Source organism: Vitis riparia, chromosome 4, assembly GCF_004353265.1.
Source record: "Vitis riparia cultivar Riparia Gloire de Montpellier isolate 1030 chromosome 4, EGFV_Vit.rip_1.0, whole genome shotgun sequence".
Taxonomy (NCBI): domain Eukaryota; kingdom Viridiplantae; phylum Streptophyta; class Magnoliopsida; order Vitales; family Vitaceae; genus Vitis; species Vitis riparia.
The window spans coordinates 8,600,364-8,624,248 of NC_048434.1; the positions used below are offsets into that span (position 1 = coordinate 8,600,364).

A 23,885-nucleotide genomic window follows, 5' to 3' on the forward strand; every position below is an offset into this window, starting at 1 on the left:
AAAAAAAAAGCATCTTAATGCTCCCACAGAATCTTCCAACTCAAAGGGACTTAGATGTAACAATGTACTGAGTGACCTTTAAAAGGTATAAACAGAGAAAAAGCCAAATTTGAGAGTTCCATCCAAATTCAAGTTCTGTGATGAAAGGGGGAATTGCAGCTTTGGGGGAAGGCCAATGCAATCTTCAATTCCTGCATGACTAAGGATAATAGGCTTCTCCTTTGATATTAGACTAACAGTTGCGGATGAGGATCTATCACTGACTGCAAATTAGGATAAAATGGACTTCCTGAAGCGATATACGTTGCTGCTGTTGCATACTGAGGAGGGGTGAGCCTAGGAGACTGCATCATAGATTGTACTTCAACTGAAGGGAACTTGGAGAGTGCATGGGGAAGTTTTTCCATGTCATTATAAGAGTGGTTCATTCCCTGAGAGATCTTTATGTGGAGGTAATGCGATTAAATAGTTCATCCATTGCTGCATAGCTTGAGGAAGGAAACTAATTATATATAGGTGATGAGGTGCGGGGGAAGTCCTCTTGTATCAGATCAACTGAACTTTTATGACGATCTGCTGAAGAAACTGTCCTCTGTCTAGGCATAGCTGCACTGTTGCTTTCTGGCCAATCATCTGAGGTTTTCCGGGATGGCCTATCGTCGTCAGACTCCTCTTTGTAAGTGGATAGGGAACAGGCATTGATTCTCCCACTAAATGAGAGGTGGAGGAAGCCTTGGATTCAGGTTGACGCTAGAGTAAAAGGTCGTGAAATAAGCTGGATCAGCTGTAGTTATTCCACAGTCCCATAACTCTCAAAAGCACTGCTTAAATTCGACAGGCTTGAATTCAGATTGTTCAGAACAACAACTGAGATCCATCGACAAGGTCTTAGCCACCCTGACTGCTCCTGGGATGTCACGAACACAAAACTTTGCCCTCCCCTGTCTTGGACATGCCTTCCCTAAAGGGAACCAAACTTGTAATCCACTGTAGGACGCATTGAAGTATCCATTCCCCATCAATCCATATTCAATCGCTATCAAGTCATTTTTCCTATGAAACAAAATTCTCATTAGAGTCATCAAGCCAGCTTGCCGCTTCCGAATTTGGGTTCTAAGTCTCAGGTTTCAGCAGTATTCAAAAGCTCCTCTCTAACGTAATTAATTAGTGATGCACGTCTCCCTTGAAAATACACACAAGAACAAAAGAAGGCAACCAAGAAAAGAAAGCATAGAGGATGAAAATAGAATGATCTAGAGAAAGTCATGTTTCATATTTCGATCCACGAGATTAGGTTGGTGGGAGGAGTAAAGAGAATCTGGGCAACCAAAATCTTGAAATAATATACCATAAAACAGAGTCTCATTGAGTTCAAATGATAAAAGAAAAAAAAAAGAAAAAAAGTAGGGAATGAAACAATATCCGTAACAATATATGAGAAATCAGCAAGATTCACATGGAGTTTATGCCATCTCCAACCCAACAAGCAAACAGCGTCCCAGGTCACAAAATAAATAAATAAATAAATAAATAAAAATGAGGAACATAGATTAGGAGTATGAGCCAAAACAAAACATCAGTAAACTTACCTTAGAACTTTTCTGAAGAAGCAGAGATTGCTTCTCTTTTCTAATTCCACTTCGTTCTTAATGCATGCTGAAAGTCCCCTCTCCTCTGTGCCTCTCCTCCAGACCCAATGGATTTTAAATTCTGGGCAGTCTTGGCCGCAATGGCTTGGCTTCCAGCTATCTTCCCTCTCACCTCTGAAGACGATTTCTCATATAAAAATCCTCTTTTGCCCCGGTCACTCCTTCTTCCTTCTTCCCTCTGAAATCTTCCTATGCGTGCTGCCAGTCCTTCCCTCTGTGCTTCTCCTCAAGACAATCCCGGAATCTCCCCAAAAGAATACTCCTTTCTCCCACTCCTTTCTCCAATGCGTGTCCTCCCCTCTTTTCCTTTTCTCACATATACATATCTTACCCCCTAAAACCTCAATCTCTTTAAAAAAGGCAAATTCTCTTATTTCCTCTCTTCTTTTCTCCTTTTCCTTTTTTAAATCTTCCAATTCAAATTCCCTTCCAAAACCTTCCAAGGAGAGTCCCACCTTCCTTAAACTCCAATGGTAATTTTCCTTGCAAAAACATGAAATTTTTGAAGTTAAATAATTGAATGAACAGATAAGTAAGTAAATAAATTAGGAAACGGTAAAAATAAATAAATAATAAATAAATAAATAAGTTAAGGAAAATAATATAAAGAGGAAGATAACCAAAAAAAAGTGAATGATAATCATAAAACTAAAACTAAAAAATAAATAAATAAATAAATAAAACAAATAAATACAAAAATGGGCCCCACAAGCTATGCAACCACACAAGTCATACAAGTCACGCTAAAAATGTCCGAATAGGCCAAGTGTGCCTAAATGGGCCTAAGGTGAAGACTAGGTGGGCCTAACTAAATGAGCCAAGGGTATCTAAAAAACTATCATAAAAAAAAAAAACAAGAAAAGCCTAAGTCTAAGTTAGGGCTGCCAAGGGTCACAATAAGGGATCAAATAATCCCTCAACCAAAATCTCCGAGGTGACTCAGAAAAAGGTAAGTGGTATGAGTAGTCATGGGCCACCAAGGAACTATTGTGGAGCATTGAAAACGAATTTTAAAGACATGTGCTAAAGGGACAAAATTGAGGGTCTACACATTGGCAAAAGACCAAGTGTTGCAGAAGTGACAAGCAATGCCCAAAAAATAACCTACTACATTTACAACCATGGTTGGTTGCTTGCACAAATGAGAAAGTTCTGTGGTAGAGATACTTTTCGACCTGGAGCTACGAGGTTTGCTTCCAACTATATTACTCTTGATAGCTTTCTTAAAAAAGGGTTGATTTGAAGAAATTGTTTATGAGTGATCAATGGGCATAACAAAATCTTAGTTGGATAAAAATTGGTTAAGAAGTGAATAAATTAATGTTTGACCATCCGTATTGGAACAAAGTGATAAAAGTAGTTTCATTATATGAGCCACTATACGTAGTGCTTTATCTTGTAGAGTCAGAAGTTGTTCCCATAATACCCTTTGTGTACGAGCTTATATAAGTGATGAAAGAAAACCTCATTCATCAACAAGCTAGAGAATGGATGTTTGAAATAATAAAAGGTCATTAGGAGAAAACACTAAAACATCCACTTCATGCAGCAGTTAATTAACCACTATATATCTTCATAAGTTCTTAGTCTTGATGTTATATAATTTTTTCTCTTATAAAATACTAACTTTAATTAATTTTATTATAGCATATTTCTTGAATCTAAGGTTTCAATACATGCATAGGATTGGTAGCGATCCCAAACTACTCCAAACAGTCCAAGATGTTTTTGCGAAATTAGACCCAATTGCTAAATCGCTTAGTCAATTTGGAAATGAGGTAAACTAAAAATATTTTATTCATCAATTTATTTGAACTTTTACTAAAAATATTATATTCACATATTGAAGATTGAATACATAACTTATATTTTTTCCAGACGTGAAAAAAAGATTCGATGATCTAGCGGCGGTTGCCGCAAGGTCAACCATGGTTCCTGGTGAGTACTATTTCTTAATAGAAAACTAAATTGATTATCATTATTGTAAATTCACAACATAAGTATTTATATAATTATGAATTTGGTTACAACTAAATGGTGGTTTATGTATGGAAGCCATACACCGACATTAAGGAAGTTTGCCATCAAAATTCTTTCACAAACGGCATCATCTTTTGTCTGTGAAAGAAATTGGAGCACATGCGCTCTCATTCACATGAAACAATGAAATTGTTTGGCTTACCCCCAACTGCAACAATTAGTTTTTTGTTATTACAATATGAAACTAAAGTTGCGTGATATGGAGCCAGAAAATTATAGAGTTGCTGAGAAAGATTACCTTGATCTCCTCAACATTTCAATTAAGGTGGGTAAAGAAGAGGATAAGAAATTGTTCCAATGGGTTAAGTCTCTACACTTGGATGATGAAATCAAAAATCCAGATCCACGGATTGCCGCTCATGCTCGAGAATTTGGTGTTTATGTTGACTAAGTGTCGTTTAAAGAAGTTCATAGTGAGAGTTTTAGCAAAGACGCTGATGATTCATTTGAGGCAGCATTGAATTCACATCCCTTGATTGACTCCACAAGTGTTGGGCAAAGTAGTAGACCTAGTGTTGTTGGTACTTTTACTTCTCGTTATGATGGTTCAAGATGTGGAATGATGGAAGTGATAATGTAGGAGGAGATGTTGGGAAACAACAACAAAGTCAATATCAAATGATCCCATTCACCTTTGAAGATGATTTCACACACTGCACCTAGGATGAAGACCATGGCTTTAGAAAAGCTAGTCCAAGCATAAAAGTTATTGGGAAGACATGTAGAGAAAGAGAAAAGACAATGGGACCACCATTCAATGAGCAGTTATTTTTAGCTAGTTTCGAGTTTATGAGTATAGAGACTCAATTTAGTGACTCATCAAATAAAGCTAATGTTTACCCTCCTTATGTGATGGGTTATGGTCAACCTTCAAGTTCAATGGATGAAGAGTATGGTATGCCTAGTCATTTTCCTTCTACACAAATGACATGTGACTCATATCATGTTCTATATCAGATACAAGGAGAATTTGACACAAGCACATGGGTGAACTCAGAGTATCCCATCTATGTAGAGGCAGTAGGCAAGACTCAAGAAATCTATGCATGGCATCTTCAGATTTTTAATCAATACTATCGAGGCTCATTAACTTGGTACCAATATTGTCTCCAACAACAAAATGGGATTCCTTCATCTATCAATTCCATTGAACCACATCGGTCATCATTTTGGAACTAAAGGGTCATTACAATGTAATATGTATAAATTATTGATATTTAATGAATAAAATCTTTCATCTAACTTCATAATAAGTGTACACTTACAAAATTTACATTTTTTATTGATCAACATGAAACAATTAAATTTAATATCACAAATCAGATATATATATATATATATATATATATATATATCAATTTCTTCAACAAAACAACTTTAAAATGTTAATTATGCTTCTAAATTCATTTCTAATAGCTTTTTCTTACATTTCCATGACTTTTGATCAATTTTTGGCCAACCGATATTTTTATCCTTGCTATTAAGTCATTATGCATGCTACTCAACATAATGAAATGCGCACAAGGATCTCCTTTAACCTAAGAATAATAAGCTTCCATATTGTGGTGGTGGTGGGTTGGATTCCCTTGTTCAAGTTAGATCATGATATTAGTTAAAGCCTCTAAGATCTCTTGTTCATTTAATAGGTATTGGATTTTTCTATGTCACATATCATAATAATTGTCATCTAATTTTTTTCCTCTTGTCAAATTAGCAACAATGCTCTTAGTAACCATTTCACTACATTTATTACATAGGGTATGACATTACCATACATTTCTCAATTTCAAATTAACCTATGATATTCTTGTTAACATAATGAGATAAAAAATTTCTCAATGCTCATAACCATTTCTCATTAAATGTGCACTAGATCATTATAACTACTTTAAAATTTTTATTTTTTTTAAAAGAGACCAATATTCCTTAAAAAAAACAATATTACCCTAAGGGTTTTCCTAATCACATTTTGATGATAACAAATCAGTTAGTTTGCTAATGAGTTAAAATTAAGATAAGTTTCAAGTACTAATTATCAAAAAATTCAAATGAAAAATCAAGGTAATCATCAAGGGATCAAAGAAGAGCAGGACCGAGTGCATGAAGGTCATTCAATCTTAGAAATCCTATGTAAGATGTTCACTTGGGTGCACTTAGGAGTTTAAATTCATCCATGCATCATTTCCATACTAGGTTTTAAGCTTCAAAAGTAATATTTTTATAAACTTGAGTTTTAATTCAAAACCATAAGCAAAAAACTCTCAATTAGTTTTATAAAAATGTTTAAAGTTGTTGTCTAAGTGTTAGAAAGAACTGAAATTGAAAAAGATAGGTTTTCGGGAAAAAAATGGTCAACCGATCAAGAGTTGGCTCAACGGACTCAATCAATAAAAGAAACCAATTGACTGATTACCCTTTCATGATCAACACCTAGTTAGTGAGCACAACAAATCTTCTTTTTCTTCTAAAAGGGTTGTTTTCTTGATCAAGAAAACCCTTTTCCCGGTCAAGGTCTAGTCAAGCCCCTAACGATCACCTAACAAAGATTTAATACCCAACGACTAGTTAACCAACCAATCGGAGCTCGATCAGGAAAGACCCATTGGAGCACTTTTTGGTGTTCAAGATTAGAAACCTATAAATAGGAAGCTCTCATTCATTTATTGCATAGAGAACACTTGCAGTAAACCTCCTACCTACTAGTTTCTCACATTCAAAGCTTTCCTTCTTTCTTGGTACATTAAATCTCTTACTTGCAAACTCATCTCGTGCACCCTTGTTGTTCATCCTAGTTTCCTTGTATTTCGTCATTAATTGTACTAGGATTGATTGATCTCATTTATTGAAGTAAGGTTGAGTGTTAAGCTTCAAGTTTGAGGATAAAACTTGAATGATTGCTTGTAGTATCCATTAGAGATAAGGAATCCAATTGTAAAGACTTGTGAGTTTGGTTGAAGCTTCAAATTAGTGGAATCCTCACTCAAGAGGAGCTTAAGGAGAGTGGATGTAGGTGAAATTGGCCAAACCACTATAAAATCAATGTTTACAATCTCTCTATCCCTTATCTCTTTATTTTTATTATTGTTTTATTGTTGCTTGAGAATAAATGTCGAAAATGTTTTTAGAACCCAATTCACCCTCCTCTTGGGTGTTTTTATTAAATTAATCAACCTTGTTTCACAAACACCATAATAGTTGTGTTTATATATATATATAGAAGTCCAATTTAAATAATATTGGACAAAAAACAACTCACATAAACAATTGATATGCAAAGAAAAATCATATGCGTTTAAAAAAACAAGTAATTCATAAATTCAATAACTCTATTACCAAAATTCTTTTAATGAATAGGGTACAACCTTGAGCTGAAGTGCACTTTTGTACTTGCATGTTTAGTCCTACAATTTTTTTTATTAAACCTGTGCTTTTAGGTAGCCCATTTCTTTTGTGTTTGTATGTTTGACCCTGCACTTTTGGATTGGACATGCACTCCTAGACAACCCATTTTTGTATTTGCATGCTTAGGCTTACATTTTTGGATTGAATCTGTACTTCCAGGCAATCTATTCTTGTGTTTGCTTGCTTAGGCCTGTACTTTTAGATTGAACCTATGCTTTTAAAAAATCTTTTTTATTATTGTTATAAACAATAAAAAAAACTTCTATTAATGAAAATAAATATTTATTTATTTCAAATAACTAAATATAAATAGAGACTAGAACAAGCTTGATCTAGCTATGATACCAATGTAAGATAAAAATTAAAACTATAATCCAAATAAATATTTGCAGAAGATCTTTGTAGCTTGAATTATAATCTCTAATATTGATAACTTCTTTCTTCAAAGAAACTACTAGAGTTTCTTATTTCTCCATCCTCCAGATTCTAGGTGTAGATGGCACTAGGAAGAATTTGATCGAGAAAAAATAAAAGAGATATGGAGAAACTCAAACATACTAGAGAAAAGATTGTTCGGATTAAAGCCTACTATTTTTAGACAACCTTATTAGTAAAAGATAAGGATTCGAAATTGAATGGATAATTATCTCCATTATGTCTTTAACCAATTTAATTGAAAAACAAATTTTGAATTTTATGTATCTACTTATTCATCCTCTTTTTATTTTATTTAACTCACATGTGGGCAGTGAATTAAAAAAAAATAACATTTAAATTCTAACAATGTAATTATTGGTTTCTAATTATGTGTATTTCTTAAGAAAAATGATAGCATTTTTCTAGGTTAAGTTTCATTGATTACTTATTGGGATATGATTTATTTTTTGGATTTATGGAATTGTGACTGAATTATGTGATTAATTATTCAGATTAATTAATTATTTTTTAGAGTATCAATTTGGGAAAAAACATAAATTCTAACTTTTAGTTTTCAAAATTATTTGAAATCATGGGTTGGATATTTAGATGACTGGAAATTATGTTTTAAAATCATAATTTGAGAAATTTCATTGGGATGTATCAAAGTTAATTTATTTTTGTTTTATTAGTTGAATTTTAAAAATTAAGGTAAATTTATTTCTAATTCAAATTTTTTTTATCTTAGTATTTTTTTTTTCATTCTAAATCAAAATGTATAAAAAAATATATAAAGTTTAATTATATTGAGAATTAGATGAGTTATATAAGGCAAAAATATTGACAATTATCCCTCCTTTAAGAGGGTTTTTCATAGTATATATAGTGTCACCTTATTGATATATCTTTGGTTTCTTTGGTTTATAATTGCTTTAGTGAGGATGTGATTGTGATGGAGTAGATTAGATCGGTCCAACGAAAAACTAGCCATTGTGCCCATGCAGTTAACTATCCTTCACATCTTGTCTCTATCCCCTACTAACATTAGTTATCCCCCACTTATTCCCCAGCTCAGTTTGTATCCCTTACTATTATTATTGTATGCCCAGTCCAAACAGTACCTTGGATATGTAGGTTTGGGTGTCAACTCTTTTATAGGAGTCCAGGCTGGGAAATGGTATATATACATTTTTCTTAAAGTCTTCTCCTCTTTCCTTGCATTAACAAACAAAAGAAAAAATGGAAAAAAGAAAATACCCATATTCCTTTCCTCATACTCTCTCTCTCTCTCTCTCTCTTAAAATTTTGATCCCTGTATACAATCAATGCCCCACCAAGACCAAGCCAAGTCAATATTATTTCCAGTTTCTTTTCTCTGAATGGAACTCAAGTTCAACACTTTGGATCTCAGACCATGATATTTTGTCTAAAGTTCATGAGTTTCATAGACCATGTGCTTCATCATCTGGACTATCCAATACAATACTACTTGAATTCAAAATATTGAACCCTCAATTCCATGCGTATCACATAGAGGTCATCATGTATTATGTAGAAAAATTAATATTCCGGGTTGATGTGTCTACGGTTTGCACTAGGCTTTTGAGTCTTTGAGTTTTAACTGTCTCTGCCTGGAATGCAGGAAATGCAGGGAAATATTTGCTCTCATGGTTGTACATTTGGGACAAAAATAACCTCAAACTCTGCCAAATGCTGCCATCAAGAGCTGGAAATGTTGAAATTTCCTACCAGCTAATACGCGGTTCCCATGCCAGAAGTTGGAGATAATGATTGATAGAGATTCAACCCCATATCATATTACAACTCAGCACCTCCACTAGTTATGAAGATTGAAGAAATAGTCCATTTTTGACGCGACAAGGAAGCTATGACATGAGTTTCCATGAAGGATACCTATGATTTTTTGTTATAAGCTACCCTTTGTTTCTTAATTGTCAAAGAAACAATTGCTAATTCTTCATTATATCACATTGTATTTTTTGAAGTCTTGATTAAAATGACAAGACTATTGTTTAATCGCATGTTGGTTTGATAGGATTGACTGCGACTTTCTTTAGAAATTTGTTGTGAAAGGAGCATCACCTTCTATATGGTTTGTAGCATGATGTGAGTCCCACAAAACATACTTTGATTTGGTCAAGGTAACTGAATTCAACATGAGAAATCTTGTCTAGTTATACAATTCCCACTCCTATGACTACGCTAAATATGACAATATATGGCTGCTTTTGCTTCTATGACATGCAAGTTATATGGATATTTGGTGCAATCGTTATGGACTCAACGTGTCCAATAAGAATTTTTCGAAGTTACAACTTTACATGGTTAATCTAAATTTATAAATGATGAAGTAGTTGAAATATTTACAGTTTTAGAATAGTTATGGGAAAAAAATGAAAATGATTACTCCTTAATCTTCGACAATAATTAGAGTTTATTTTTTATCTGAAATATATTGGAATAAATATGAATGTTATTAAATATTTAATATATTGGTTTTTTGTTTGAATTTGATTTATATCTAAATAATGCTTAACATTATTGGGTATTTAAACAATTTATCTTTTATTAATGTCTAAATACTATTAAATAGTGAGGTTTATATTGTTATTAATGTTTGCATACTATTAACTGTTAATTAATTCTATTTATTATTACGTATTAAAATTATTTATAATAATAATAATTATATTTCTTTTATTTTACATAATTAAGATAAAATATTTAAAAATTAATGAGCAATTGGTCATTGAATAATACTTACGATTTTTTATATTTTAAAATGAATTAAAAATTGGTAACTAAATAATAATTAGAATTTTTAATTATGTTTGATTGCTAAGAAAATATTATAATATTTTTAGGTTAAGTTTTATAATTATTCATTAATTTATATGTCGTGTTTTTTGAATTAATGTATTTGTGATTAAAAGGTGAGATTTTTCACTTGGTAGCATTGATGTTAAAGATACACTTAAATTGGATATCAAATGGTTGAACCAACAACCATGGTCCTTGCATATTGTAAGGGCTAAATATAATAGGTATGTTGACCTTTCCTTAGGGTTAAATCAAACAATAATACAAGAAAAATGGGAAACAATGACGTTTTTTAAGCGTCAAGAAAGGTAACAGATGACGCTTCTTCCGCCTCTGTCATTGTATGTCTTAGGCAACAATGACACTTTCAGGAAGCGCCATCTTTGGCTGAAAAAAGCCCACCAAAATAAAGGTACTATTTTTGGCTGAAAGATGACTTTACAAAACTCTAAATCCGATCTTCACTGTTCAAATTTAAGATTAATGACTTATGAACCTCTCCTCCAAATTTCAGCTCAATCAGACCATGAACAAACCAGCATCGGACCTTTGATGAAATCTGGGCATGTTGTAAAAAATCGTTGTTTTTCTCTCTTCTCCTCTTTCTCTCTAATGACTGTCCGAAACTCCAAATCCGATCTCCACCGTTAATATTGAAGATACATGAGCCACGAACCTCTCCGTCAAATTTCAACTCGATCGGACCATGGACGAAGCGGGATCGGACATTTGATGAAATCTGGGCATGATGAGAAAAACCTGCGTTTTTCTCTCTTCTCCTCTTTCTTTATAATGACTTTCCGAAACTCCAAATCCGATCTTCACCGTTCAGATTGAAGATAAATGAGTCACGAAACTCTCCTCCAAATTTCAGCTCAATCGGACCACAGACGAAGTGGGATCGGACCTTTGATGAAATCTGGATGAGAAAAACTTGCGTTTTTCTCTCTTCTCTTCTTTCTCACTAAAAACGATGGCTCTCTCCCTTCTTTCTTGTCTTCCAAAAGATAGGGTTTTCAATGGAGACTTTATAACAAATTCTAAAATACCATGCATGTCCTTTTCAATAAATTAAAAATAGTATTCTTTATTTCATCTTTCAATAATAATTTTTATATATTGAACTCATAATGAATTTATATTGTTTAATTATTTGATATTTTAGTTTGATGTTGGTTTAATTTGAATATTGATATTTAAAAAAAAACTAATTTAATAGAATGAGCTTAATAGATTGTATTGATACAAACTATAAAAAAATTAATATAAAATAATAAAAAAATAATTTATTAGGATTTTATTTTATTTATATCCATTTTTTTTTAAAAAAAAACCTTAATGTAGCAACTTTATGTCATTAATATTAATGTCAATTTACCATAATTAATTTATAGAATAAAATTCTAATATCAAAATTTGTATAAGTTAACTTAAAAACAAAAATTTTAAAAGTCAATACAACTATGACACTTATTAGGAGCGTCATTACATACCCATCAAATAATGATGCTTATAATAAGTATCAAGGTAAATAATAAAACTATGATGCTTCTTATAAGCGTCATTATATACACAGTTATAAGGAAAAAGATGACATCAAATAATGACACTTATAATAAGTATCAAGATAAATAATACAACTATGACACTTCTTATAAGCGTCATTGTATACCCTCAATAATGACGCTTTTAGAAAGCGTCATAAAATAAAGCGTCATTAATTTCAATTTTTGTAGTAGTGCAAAAAGATCAATTTGAGAGGGTCTTTACCCAATAATAAGATCATGACCTACCCAATATATATTGGTTTGATTCTTGTGATACTAGCATACCTTACAAAAGGCATGCATGTAGTCCTAAGAGTTCTGCATTTTGCTAAATTCATCTAGTTTACTTTACGGTGAATTCTTAATTATGAATGCATGTTTAACAATCATGTCATATAATTTAATCACTTTCATTCTTACAAGTAATAAATTGGTCAAGCCTAACTATGTGAATTGAAAAAGAAATTTAAACATGGTTCTCACATAAGAGTAAAAATAGGTAACTTAGGAATTTTCTCTAAATACCCCTAATGAATAATCCTCATAGGAAGCGAGGGGTGTTTATCATAAATTACATAAGGTAGATCAAAAGGCCAAGTGTATCATACTTGGGTTCTTGGATAACATATGTTGTAATTTTAACATATGTCTCATGCCACGACTATATAATATTCTCTTGAGTCTACAAGAGGTCTTTGGTGACAAGGATAAGTTAACTAGACAAGTTGTTTTAAGGACTATGATGAACACTATGATGACAAAAGGAACCCTCGTTAGAGATCATATAGTACATATGATCAGACTCTTTAATGAGATAAAGATCCCTGGATCTAAGATTGACAAAAAAAACTAAGGTTGATTTGATCTTAGAGACTATCGGATTCTTCTGGGAAATTCGAGCTCAACTATTTCATTTGAGTGGTTGAAAAACATGCTAGAGCTTATGTGGAAGCTTCAAATGCATGGTTGAGGGGATTGTTAAAGATAAAAAGTAACGATTTTAAAATTTGTTTAAAATTTGAGGTATAATAAATTTTGTCGTCTCAAATTCTAAAATTTATGGAAGTCAGCTTTAAAAACATAAATTAAATATATATATATATATATATATATATATATATATATATATATATATATATATATATATATAAAATATTCTATTTTTATATGAAAAGTTTCTATTTTTAAAAATAAAAATAAAAATATATATCCAATGAATTTTTTCCTCTTTGCTCTACCAACTCAATTCCGTTCTCTCACCTTTGTTATATCATAATGCTGCCATTTGGCCTACACTCAAAATTAGTTCACATATGTGCTTATTTTGAAGAGCATCCGCACTCTTATTTGTTATTTCTTATTTAATTCAAAATTTTATGCCTAGTCAAATTAGTTTGGTCCACTAAGGAGAATATATTGAGAGATTCATTAAAAATATTGTGACTTACTCTATACTTATTGTAGCATTATTATTTTGATTTAGATGTGATATATTTATGATTATTTTATTATGATTCCATTTATTTTTTAAAAAACCTAAATGATAAAAACAAATTGGAGTGGGAAAATAGGAGTGACTTTCTGTCATCCCAAGGAGCATAATAGTTCCATGCATCCACGGTGTACTCCAGAAGTATTCCTTTCTATTCACCACAGACTACTTGGGGCCTTGTTGCTTACGTTGTAGTGTGGCCTTTCTTGGATGCTGCTGATTCCTACTTTTCAAATTCTAAATTCCATAAATAAAATCTGTACTCTACCAAAACATTATGAGTCCCAAAGCCTCCCATAAAACTTCAGAATGAGAAACAACCTTACCCAACTCCCTTTATGTCTCTTCTGCTGTCTGTCTTTATGGATTTTCTTCACGGAGATGGTCATGTCACGGAATACAACAATACCAGTTAAAGTGGGAGTGGTTCTTGACATGGATACATGGCTGGGGAAGATGGGCTTGAGCTGCATCTCCATGGCGCTCTCAGACTTCTATGCCTCTCATGGGCACTACAAGACTAGGCTGGTTCTGGAAATCAGAGATTCCAAAAGAGATGTTGTGGGTGCAGCTGCAGCAGGTACTCTCGTTTCATGAAACTTAGGATACATTTAGAAAACAATTGCATTATAGAGACATATGGAAGTAAAAATTACATTATCTTAAAATATGACTTGAAAATACATAGAGAACCCATTATCCATGAAGTTATTTTAAAGCATCCTACATCACTATAATTTCTTACCATATTCAACTTGATTACTTGGTGTATTTATATTCAATTTTTCAGAAAAATAATAACAGGAGAACTTATAATTTCTTACCACTTTATGACTAGTAATTACTAAACATGTCCATGAAAATTTTCCTATTTAATTAGAATGTTATTATGGAATTATTGTGAATAGTGTTGTTTTTGATATATAGTATGACAAGGACAACCATATTGTCGTCAACCATAGAAAGTTACATGGCAGAAAACCTCCTTTAAGCAACACAATCCCTGAAATGCAGCACTGAATTGAACAGTGAAAGAAATCCAGAAGCATCCACCCAGATTAGAATTAATTCAAAATTTTCACATTAAGTAAATTGATTTGTAGACCAATTAATTTCTCTCTTTAACTTTAGCTGATGGGAGTTATTGTTTGATAAATATAATTGTAAATTAAAACAGAAACTGGTGCAGATTGGGAATGATAAATATGAGAGAAGTTGTTGAGGAAAAAGAGTGTTCAAATTGATCAAACGACATTAGCATGCCCATCAAAGACGGCAAAAACTCTAGTCAAAATTACCCCGTGTTTTCAACTAAGCAACATTTCTTTTCTTGACTAGGAAGACGTTTCTTTGTTAACCACACGATGGTTCAAAGACGCAAAGAGTCTCCATAAATTTAATTTCCTTCTTGGTTTAAAAGTCAACAGTAATTTTGTGACAATTTTAGAGAAGCATGGGAAGTTAGCAAAAATGACGCGTATGACATATGGTATTAAGAAATAATGAGATGTAGAATGGAAGGTATATACAAGAAAATCTCTAACATATATAATCCACCTTTCTGTTATAACAAGAAGATTGATAATGTTTTCACGAATTGATCTAGAATTCATGGGACCAAAGGGATGTATTTTTCCTTTTTGTACATACCTTGTTTGATTGCTGATAATATGGTAGAAATTGAATGAAACTTTAGAATCATTAAATTTTAATTATTGTGAAATTCAGCTCTAGATTTATTACAAAATGAGGAAGTTCAAGCCATCATAGGACCAGCATCCTCCATGCAGGCCAACTTTGTGATTGGTCTCGGAGACAAGGCTCATGTGCCCATCATTTCATTTTCTGCAACTAGTCCTTCTCTTTCTTCGCTCTGGAGTCGATATTTTGTCCGAGCCACACTGAATGACTCAGCTCAAGTACCAGCTATAAGGGCAATCGTCCAAGCCTTTGGGTGGAGACAAGTTGTGCTCATTTACTCGGACAACGAGTACGGAAATGGAGTTATACCATATCTTACTGATGCCTTGCAAGAGATTGACACCCGTATCTCCTACAGGAGCGTCATTCATCCATTAGCCACCGATGATCAAATCCTCAAAGAGCTTTACAAGTTGATGACAATGCCAACCAGAGTTTTCATTGTACACATGTTTACACCTCTAGGCCCACGGCTTTTCACCAGAGCGTATGAGATTGGAATGATGGAAGAAGGTTTTGTTTGGATACTAACTGATGGATTAACTGATATCTTGAGTGCTTTGGATGACTCGGTCATTGATTCGATGCAAGGAGTGTTGGGTGTAAAGCCTCATGTTCCAAGATCGAAAGAGCTTGAAAGTTTTAAAATCAGATGGAAAAGGAAAATCCAACAAGAATATCCAACCAATGAAAGCTTTGAGCTGAACATTTTTGGACTCTGGGCTTATGATGCTGCTTCTGGGCTAGCCATGGCAGTTGAAAAACTTGGAGCAACAAACTTCAGCTTCCAAAAGTCTAATACTTCCAGAAATTCAACTGATCTTGATACTGTAGGAGTCTCCCAAATTGGTCCAAATCTTCTCCAATCACTATTAAGTACTAGATTTAAGGGCCTTAGTGGACACTTTCAAATTTTTAACAGGCAACTACGCTCATCAGCTTTTCAGGTAGTCAATGTGATCGGCAAAGGGGAAAGAGGGGTTGGATTTTGGACACCAGAGAATGGAACTGTAAGAAAGTTACATTCTACTTCCAAGACCAATCTAGGAACAATCGTATGGCCAGGAGAATCACCCTCCGTTCCTAAAGGTTGGGTCCTTCCAACCAATGAGAGGAAGATGAGAATAGGAGTACCAGTCACCAAGGGTTCTGGTAAATTCGTAAAGGTGACACGAGATCCTAGCACTAACGCGACGGAGGTCACTGGATTTTCCATTGCAGTCTTCGATGCAGCGATGGCAGCATTACCATATGCTGTTCCTTATGAGTACATTCCCTTCCAGACGCTTGATGGTGAACCAGCGGGTGATTACAACGATTTGATATATCAAGTATATCTCAAGGTCAGTTTATCGAACTCTTTACCTTTCCTGGTACATAGAGGTAACTCTAGGTTTGGCTTCAATTATGATGAAGTTTGTCAAAATAAAAACCAAACCTGCAGCATATTTTCCCGTAATGCATAACAGAAGGCCCCATTGTTTGTTGTGAACAGAAGTATGATGCTGTGGTGGGAGATACTACTATTCTAGCGAACAGGTCCTTGTATGTAGACTTCACACTACCGTACACAGAATCTGGGGTGTCAATGATCGTGCCCATCATAGATAGAAGAAGAAAAAATGCATGGGTTTTCTTGAAGCCACTTACTTGGGACCTTTGGGTGACAACCTCTTGTTTCTTTGTATTCATTGGCTTTGTGATTTGGGTTCTTGAACATCGAGTAAATAAAGATTTCAGAGGGCCTCGTTCACATCAAGTTGGCACTATCTTCTGGTTTTCATTCTCAACATTGGTGTTTGCTCAGAGTAATTTCTCTTCCACCTCCTTGAATTTTATCCAGCAACTTATCTACTCTTGTAATATTCAAATACAAAGCATATTGAGCACATCTCAAACACATTCGAAACTAACTTCTAGTATGGCCTGTTTGCTTGTTGATTACGACTTCTATTAATAAATGGACATTCCGTACAATATGCAAGTAAATTTCAGGGTAATTTTTATGTTTAAGAAATTATATATATTTGACTTTATATTGATTTTCTGGGGTTGATTTTCCTTTTCACTCTTAAATTTCGTTCAACAGAGGAGAGAATTGTCAGCAACTTGGCTCGCTTTGTGGTGATCATATGGCTTTTTGTGGTGCTGATTCTTACTCAAAGTTACACAGCCAGCTTGACTTCAATGTTGACAGTTCAACAGCTCAACCCAACCATCACCGATATAAATGAGCTCATAAAGAAGGGGGAGCGTGTAGGTTGCCAACATGCCTCTTTCGTTCATGAATTCTTGATCGAATCAATGAAATTTGATGAGTCCAACCTTGTAATCTATGAGTCAACAGAAGTACTGGATGAATTATTTTCAAAAGGTAGAATTGCTGCCGCATTTGATGAAATCCCTTACATTAAGCTTTTCCTTGCAAAATATTGCTCCAAATACACTGCAGTTGGACCAACATACAAGTTTGATGGGTTTGGATTTGTAAGTACTCTCTCATAACACACGTACTTGTATAAATTTTATACCGAGGTTTCTTATTTTTGATCATTTTTCAGGTGTTTCCAAAGGGTTCACCTCTTGTAGCTGATGTTTCAAGGCAAGTCTTAAACGTGACCGAGGGAGCTAAAATGCTACAATTTGAGAAGGCATGGTTTGGGCAAACACCCAGTTGTCCAGAGCTCACCAACTCAGTTTCTTCAGACAGCATCGGCCTTAATAGCTTTTGGGGCCTATTCCTCATTGCTGGAATCGCTTCATTTGTAGCTCTCATCACATGCATCACCACATTCCTTTATGAAAATAGAGCTGCATTAATAAACTTGAATTCCCCATCTTCCATATGGAGAAAAATTAAAGCCATGGTGACACGCTTTGACGACAAAGATCTTAGGTCCCATACTTTTAGAAAAAGTGATCAACTTCAAGACAAGCGGCGTCAAAGCCATGGATGCAGCTACACCAACTTCCCTCCAAGTCCGTCGAGCCTTTTGCTCCCAACGCACAGCAATTTTGCTTTCTTTGGAGAACAAGGAACACCTTCTTCTGGACATGCTGATCCAGTTGGTCCAAATTGGGCCATGTCTCCACATATATTGTTTGAATATGAGCTTGCTAATGTAAATCACGAGCAAACAAGACCGCCTGTAATTGAATGACTGATCGGTCAATTCGTTTTTCCTGTGTTATTTATGCCGATGGCACCATTACCCACAACCATGAATTTGAAAAAAAAAAAACAAAAAAACAAAAATGTAGTTGTGCTATAGCCATAGGCATTTCAGTTAAATGATTGTTAAATGCCATCTATTTGCTATGAACAATAATTCATCACTGAGAAATTGTTTTGTTGTGAAACAAAATGTTATTGCAAAAAGCCATTTCTTACCATAAAAATATCGTCTTAGCTAAAAACGTTATCAAAAATGGAGAAATTTGTTGTAATGAATTTTCCAAAAGCTTGCCAGCCGGATCAGTTTGATCCAAGATGGGATTGAAAAGGATGATCGAAGTGGGACTGAATGTACCTGCCGGTTTATGGTAGGACTAGGACAGGGGGGTCCAGTTTTCAAACCATCGCAAATATGACGCATAACATTGTTTTAAAACCTATATCAGCGAACGGTTCCTACATTTTCTTCAGGAAATAGATGACCCATTACTCAGCCATTACTTGCACATGCTTTTTCTTTTTTTCTCTCTTTTTTTTCTTTTGGCTTTTTAAATGAAAATCAAATTCAACCTTCCCACATTGATAATTGCCTTAAATTCCTTCAAATTCACGAATTTATTGCTGCCTAACGCAACAGCTCAACTTCCTGTGCATTATCAGCATATAAATAAATAAACAAAGATTGTCCTTGCACTACATGGTTGACATTGCTTCCCCACACACAAGATCTTATATATATTTGGAGTTGGGTTTAGGTGTCCAAATGGCTAACCTGACCCAACCCAATAAATGGGAGAAATAAGGGAAGCAATTTATGAGAGTTTTAAAACTACCCAGAACTGCTACTATTAAAAAAAAATCACTCTCTCTCTCTGGTAGAATTCTCTCTCCCTGCAAAACAAAGAAAGAGTACATTTTCTCTTCTTTCTCTTTCTGAAAACAAAAAGTGAAGAAATACGAAACAATTATTCTAAAGAAACAAAACGCCTTTTCTCTTAAAGTAATTCTTGTTTTTTCTTTGTAAAAATGAATGTCAAGACTCTTGCGCTATAAGAAAAGAACGATTCTCATATTAGTAGTTTCATTCATGACTTGAAGCTAGAAAACTAGTCAGTTAAACAACCAATTGGAATTCTTGGGCATTTCAGAAGGTAACCCAGAACCCTTATTTTTTATCATTGGTATCAAAACACTATTAGGTTGTCTTTTGGCCTTTGGTCTTTTTGTATTTTGTTTTCTTTGTTTCAGAAGAAGAAGAACATAATATGAAATCAATGTTTTCTAGTTGTGGTTCCAAAAAAACATAATTCCTGATTTTTTTTTTTTTTAAAAAAAGAAGATAAAAATGATTTTGGATACTGTTCTAGATAATAATAAAATAAATAAATAAATAAAGGAAAATGATAAGAGCCATATGGAGAAAAAATAGGTGCAAAATGCAACCACAGGAACTTTTGGACACAATTGAAATGGACAAAAATAAATAAATAAATAAAATAAAAAATGGAAAAAAATGAGTGGAAATTGGTTATGGTTCTAGAAAAGCCCTTCTCCAAGACAAATAAAGTGGAATATTATTCTAGGAATTTTTTTTTTTTAAAAAAAGTAATAATAATACATAAAAGTTAAATATGTTTTAATCTACTTATTAACATCAAAGTTGAATTACTCTTGTTGGTTAGAACTTCTCTTATGCTCACTTGAGACCCAAGTTCGAGCTCTTTTTATTACAAGATTAAAAAATTGTTCTAGAAAAGCCCTTCTCCAAGACAAATAAAGTGGGATATTATTCTAGGATTTTTTTTTAAAGTAATAATAATACATAAAAGTTAAATATGTTTTAATCTGCTTATTAACATCAAAGTTGAATTACTCTTGTTGGTTAGAACTTCTCTTATGCTCACTTAAGACCCAAGTTCGAGCTTTGATGCCCTCATTTGTATTATAAGTATCTATCATGCCCTCATTTTTATTACGAGATTTAAAAAAAAAATGAGGGTCTTAAATATGAGTATTTGTTACTCATTGAAAAAAATAAAAAGGGAGGAGGGATTGCCCATGAAGAGGCTTGATCCCTTGACCATAGGTATAAGAGTCTTGTACTCTACCAACTAGGCTAAATGTTTTTTGTTTTCATAAAAGACTGGTTATTCAAAACAACATCTAGAAGACATTGAGCATAATCCTAATATTGTTATTCCTTTTAGTTTTAAGAGTGAAGATTAGTTCTTTTCCTACATGTTACTTTTTTATGCTTTGTACATGAAATGTAAATATCTTATATGCAAGATATGACATGAATATTTATTGTTTGATAAATGAGTATGTCTTTTATTTACATGCATGTCTTCAGTTCTTTTGTATATGTTATTGATACATGAAAGTTGTATAATATTTGTTTATGGAGTGAAAGGTTTTAGGCTAAAAAGAAATTTAAGTAATTCCTTGCCTAAAATTAGAAATACTTGCATAGATTATCTCTAACTTGTAATAATTAAAATTGTATATAGGAGTTGATTGGGAACATAGTGAACTTTCGTTTCTATTGCAATTTAAGGTTATTACATATTAGAAGATGATTAAAGCAAGTAAAAGTATCAATATCCATAAAAAGTACTAATTAATAAAATTATGCAATATCTCTAAGTAGTTGAATATATCAACTACAACTAGGAACATCATAGCAGAATTAAACAAGGATGAGAAACTAAATGGCGATAACTATGAGGTTTGGCATCACAAAGTTCAATATATTCTTGTAGAGCAAAAGGCTCTTGAAACACTGAATCATGTCATGTAAGAACCTAAATAAGGAAACTCTACTCAACATAGAAGAGATCAGGAGGCTTATATGGATTGGAAGAAAAAAGAGTTGTCTTCCTCTCAAATTATAATATCATATTATATTTTATTAGTATATTTAAAAAATCTGATAAACAAGGTTTTGTACCTTGTTTGATTACTGACAGTAGAGTAGAAATTTATTCATTCATTTAAATTCTTGTTGATCGTTTGAACCTACCTACTCCTGAACTCAACTGTAGACCTCTTACAAAATGAAGAAGTGGAAGCCACAATAAGGCTGAGATCATTGACGCAGGCCAACTTCATGATCGGTCTTGGAAGCAAAGCTTGGGTGCCCATCATTTCATTTTCTATAACAAGTCCATCTCTTTCTTTGCTTCAGAGTCAATATTTTATCCAAGCTACCCTATATGACTCAACTTAAGTACCGACAATAAGGGCAATAGTCCAGTCCTTTGGATGGAGAGAAGTTGTGCTTATTTATGAGGACAACAAGTATGGGAATGGAGTCATACCGTCTCAGACAAGTGCCTTGCAGGAGGTGGACACACTTGTGACCTATCGGAGTGCATTCATCCATTGGCAACTAATGATCAAATAGTTAAAGAACTTTACAAGTTAATGATGATGTCAACTAGGGTTTTCATTGTGCATATGCTTATGTGATACGTTCGTAATTGGTGTCTCAGTTGATTCATGTCCTCTCAATGGTCCTTGACAGTGGTGCCATTTGATTCGTGTCCAGCTGGTGTTCCTTGATTGTGGTCCTCAGAAGGGAGTAATCAACAAAATTTATAACCTATTACACCATGTACTAGGATAGCCTTAGCTAGCATAGCATATGGGTTTTCACTTCACAATTGATATTAATTCAAAGCTAAATTGGTGCCTTTTCATTTCAAGGTTAGCTTTAAAAGAAAACATAATCTTGTTTGAAAAGGTTGGTTTTAAGCTAACCAAAAATAATAGTAACTGATTTTAATTACAAAGAAAAGTGTTTCTTGGAGTTTCAGATCACTAGGCTCAGGTTCCTTTTACAAAAAGGGAGTTCCGATCACTTGTTTCTTTTCCTCGCATTAGAGAATTAACATATAGTTAATTCTCTAACCGGTGTGGTACAGATGCTTCCCCTTAATAGGTTCAAACACTAATTCCCTCTCACTAATGCATCTTGCAATGGCTCATGCCTCTCACCTAGCATTTTCCATTCAAGGTGATCCTTAACCTTGGATTACCTGTCAAAAGCTCGCAAGAGATAACTAATGGATGTCTCCTTGGAGTCCAAAAGCTTACCAAGTGTTGGCTATTCTAGAAAATCCTACCTTCAAACCACCTCCCAAAGGCTCGCAAGAGATAAACTAGTACATCTCAATGGATGGAGATCACTTGCCTTATCAAGTGTTGGCCTAGGTGAATTGAAGGCGTTTTAAGTTAACTAAAAAGATAAAAACCATTAACGGGTCACACTTTCTCTTCATTAAAAACTAAAACAACAAAACTTCCAATTTATGCATGAGGAAACTTACCCGACTTTCTTCACTCCAAGAGACGAAGAGCCTAGCCTCTCATCCTCTGAGGAAAAATCCTCAGAGTTTGATTGGCTAGAAAGAAAAATAACGAGAAAACAAAAATATGAAGCAAAAACAGAGCAAGTGCTCTATAAAATATATTTCTTACTATTACAAAAGGTTCTCTCTGAGAACAAGCTCCCGAGAGATTCTTGATTCCTGTGTAAAGAAAATTACAAACTATATATAAGAGGTTATTCACCCCTTTGTTCTTACTTAAAGACTAAGGAATCCTATGATAGGTGGGTTACAAGGAGAGTTTGGGGATTTAGACATCAAATATCTAAAGCAAAATATCTCTAAATGTCGGTCGCAAATATTGGGAAGCTTCAGGAGAAATTCCACAGCAAGAGGGCTGCGAAATTTCGCAGCAAAAGGACACCATTTTCGCAGCCCAAGGTTGATTTCGCAGCCGTGTGAAATTTGCCTTCAACTTGGAGTGATCGGCTTCCAATGGCTGTAACTCCTTCATTTCAACTCCGAATCATGCACCGTTTGAAGCATTGGATTGTTGACTTCCTAAGCTTCGAAACGAAATATAACATGCATAAATTGAACTCCAAGAAGTGCTCCAAAAGTGGCTGACATGACTGTCATCTAGAATGCTTCATGTTAGATTTCTCTTTGCTTCCCCTCCTTACATTCCGGATTTACTTATGGAAAAGGACTTCAAAGCTTCAGTTCTTCATGTTTTTGAGCCTTCCATTGCTTTGCCATGGATTCCAAACAACTCTCCTCAATCTTGGATTGCTTTGGTGATCAAATTACTAACAAAAACACCAAAACTTACACAATTTGATTAAAAATGATTGCAAAGGTCCTTAATATGTTAATTGGGTTAAAAGGTAATAACTACTACTCAAAAGTGTTTAAAAGAGTTAATTATAAGCTATAAAATAGCACTTTTTGAGTAGTAATCACTCCCCCCAACCGACATATTGCTAGTCCCTTAGCAATGAAGGAGAGAAAAATAAAAATAAACAATACTATAATTTACAACATCATGCTGATCAAAAAACAATTTTCAAGTGGCATGATGATCTAACTCTCACATGGAACATTAAAGAAATAAAACTCAAACTTCAACAAGAGTTATCAAATAACTTGTCTAATCACAATTCTTAAAGAGAAGGCATTATGCAAATTTAAGCTTTAAAAGAGTTTCCACTCCCAAAGGGTCAAACCTTACTCTTCCACAAAAATCTAAGTGTTCTTTATTAGCTTCCGAATATAGTATGTTGAACTAAT

General features: G+C 33.7%; 1 protein-coding gene and 1 long non-coding RNA gene across 2 annotated transcripts; one reads left to right on the top strand and one right to left on the bottom strand.

Annotated features, from left to right (window-relative positions):
- Nucleotides 1-1,866, bottom strand: LOC117913402. Its single transcript, XR_004651093.1, has 2 exons — nt 1,590-1,866; nt 1-1,182 (listed from the first exon to the last, which is right to left on the bottom strand). It is a non-coding gene; the product is annotated as an uncharacterized LOC117913402 (long non-coding RNA).
- An 11,903-nt stretch (nt 1,867-13,769) lies between these two features.
- On the top strand, nt 13,770-18,250 carry LOC117913209 (glutamate receptor 2.8-like). Its single transcript, XM_034828175.1, has 5 exons — nt 13,770-13,968; nt 15,117-16,432; nt 16,585-16,897; nt 17,179-17,576; nt 17,651-18,250. Exons 1-5 carry the CDS (start codon nt 13,770-13,772, stop codon nt 18,248-18,250), a joined length of 2,826 nt encoding a protein of 941 aa, XP_034684066.1.
- The last annotated feature ends 5,635 nt before the right edge of the window (nt 18,251-23,885 follow it).

What these genes read in the sequence shown, in the direction of transcription:
- LOC117913209 (XM_034828175.1), top strand. Translation starts at nt 13,770, where the DNA reads ATGGTCATGTCACGGAATACAACAATACCAGTTAAAGTGGGAGTGGTT. An exon ending in TGTGGGTGCAGCTGCAGCAG is followed by an intron (nt 13,969 to 15,116) that starts GTACTCTCGTTT and finishes TGTGAAATTCAG; the next exon opens with CTCTAGATTTATTACAAAAT. An exon ending in TATATCAAGTATATCTCAAG is followed by an intron (nt 16,433 to 16,584) that starts GTCAGTTTATCG and finishes TGTTGTGAACAG; the next exon opens with AAGTATGATGCTGTGGTGGG.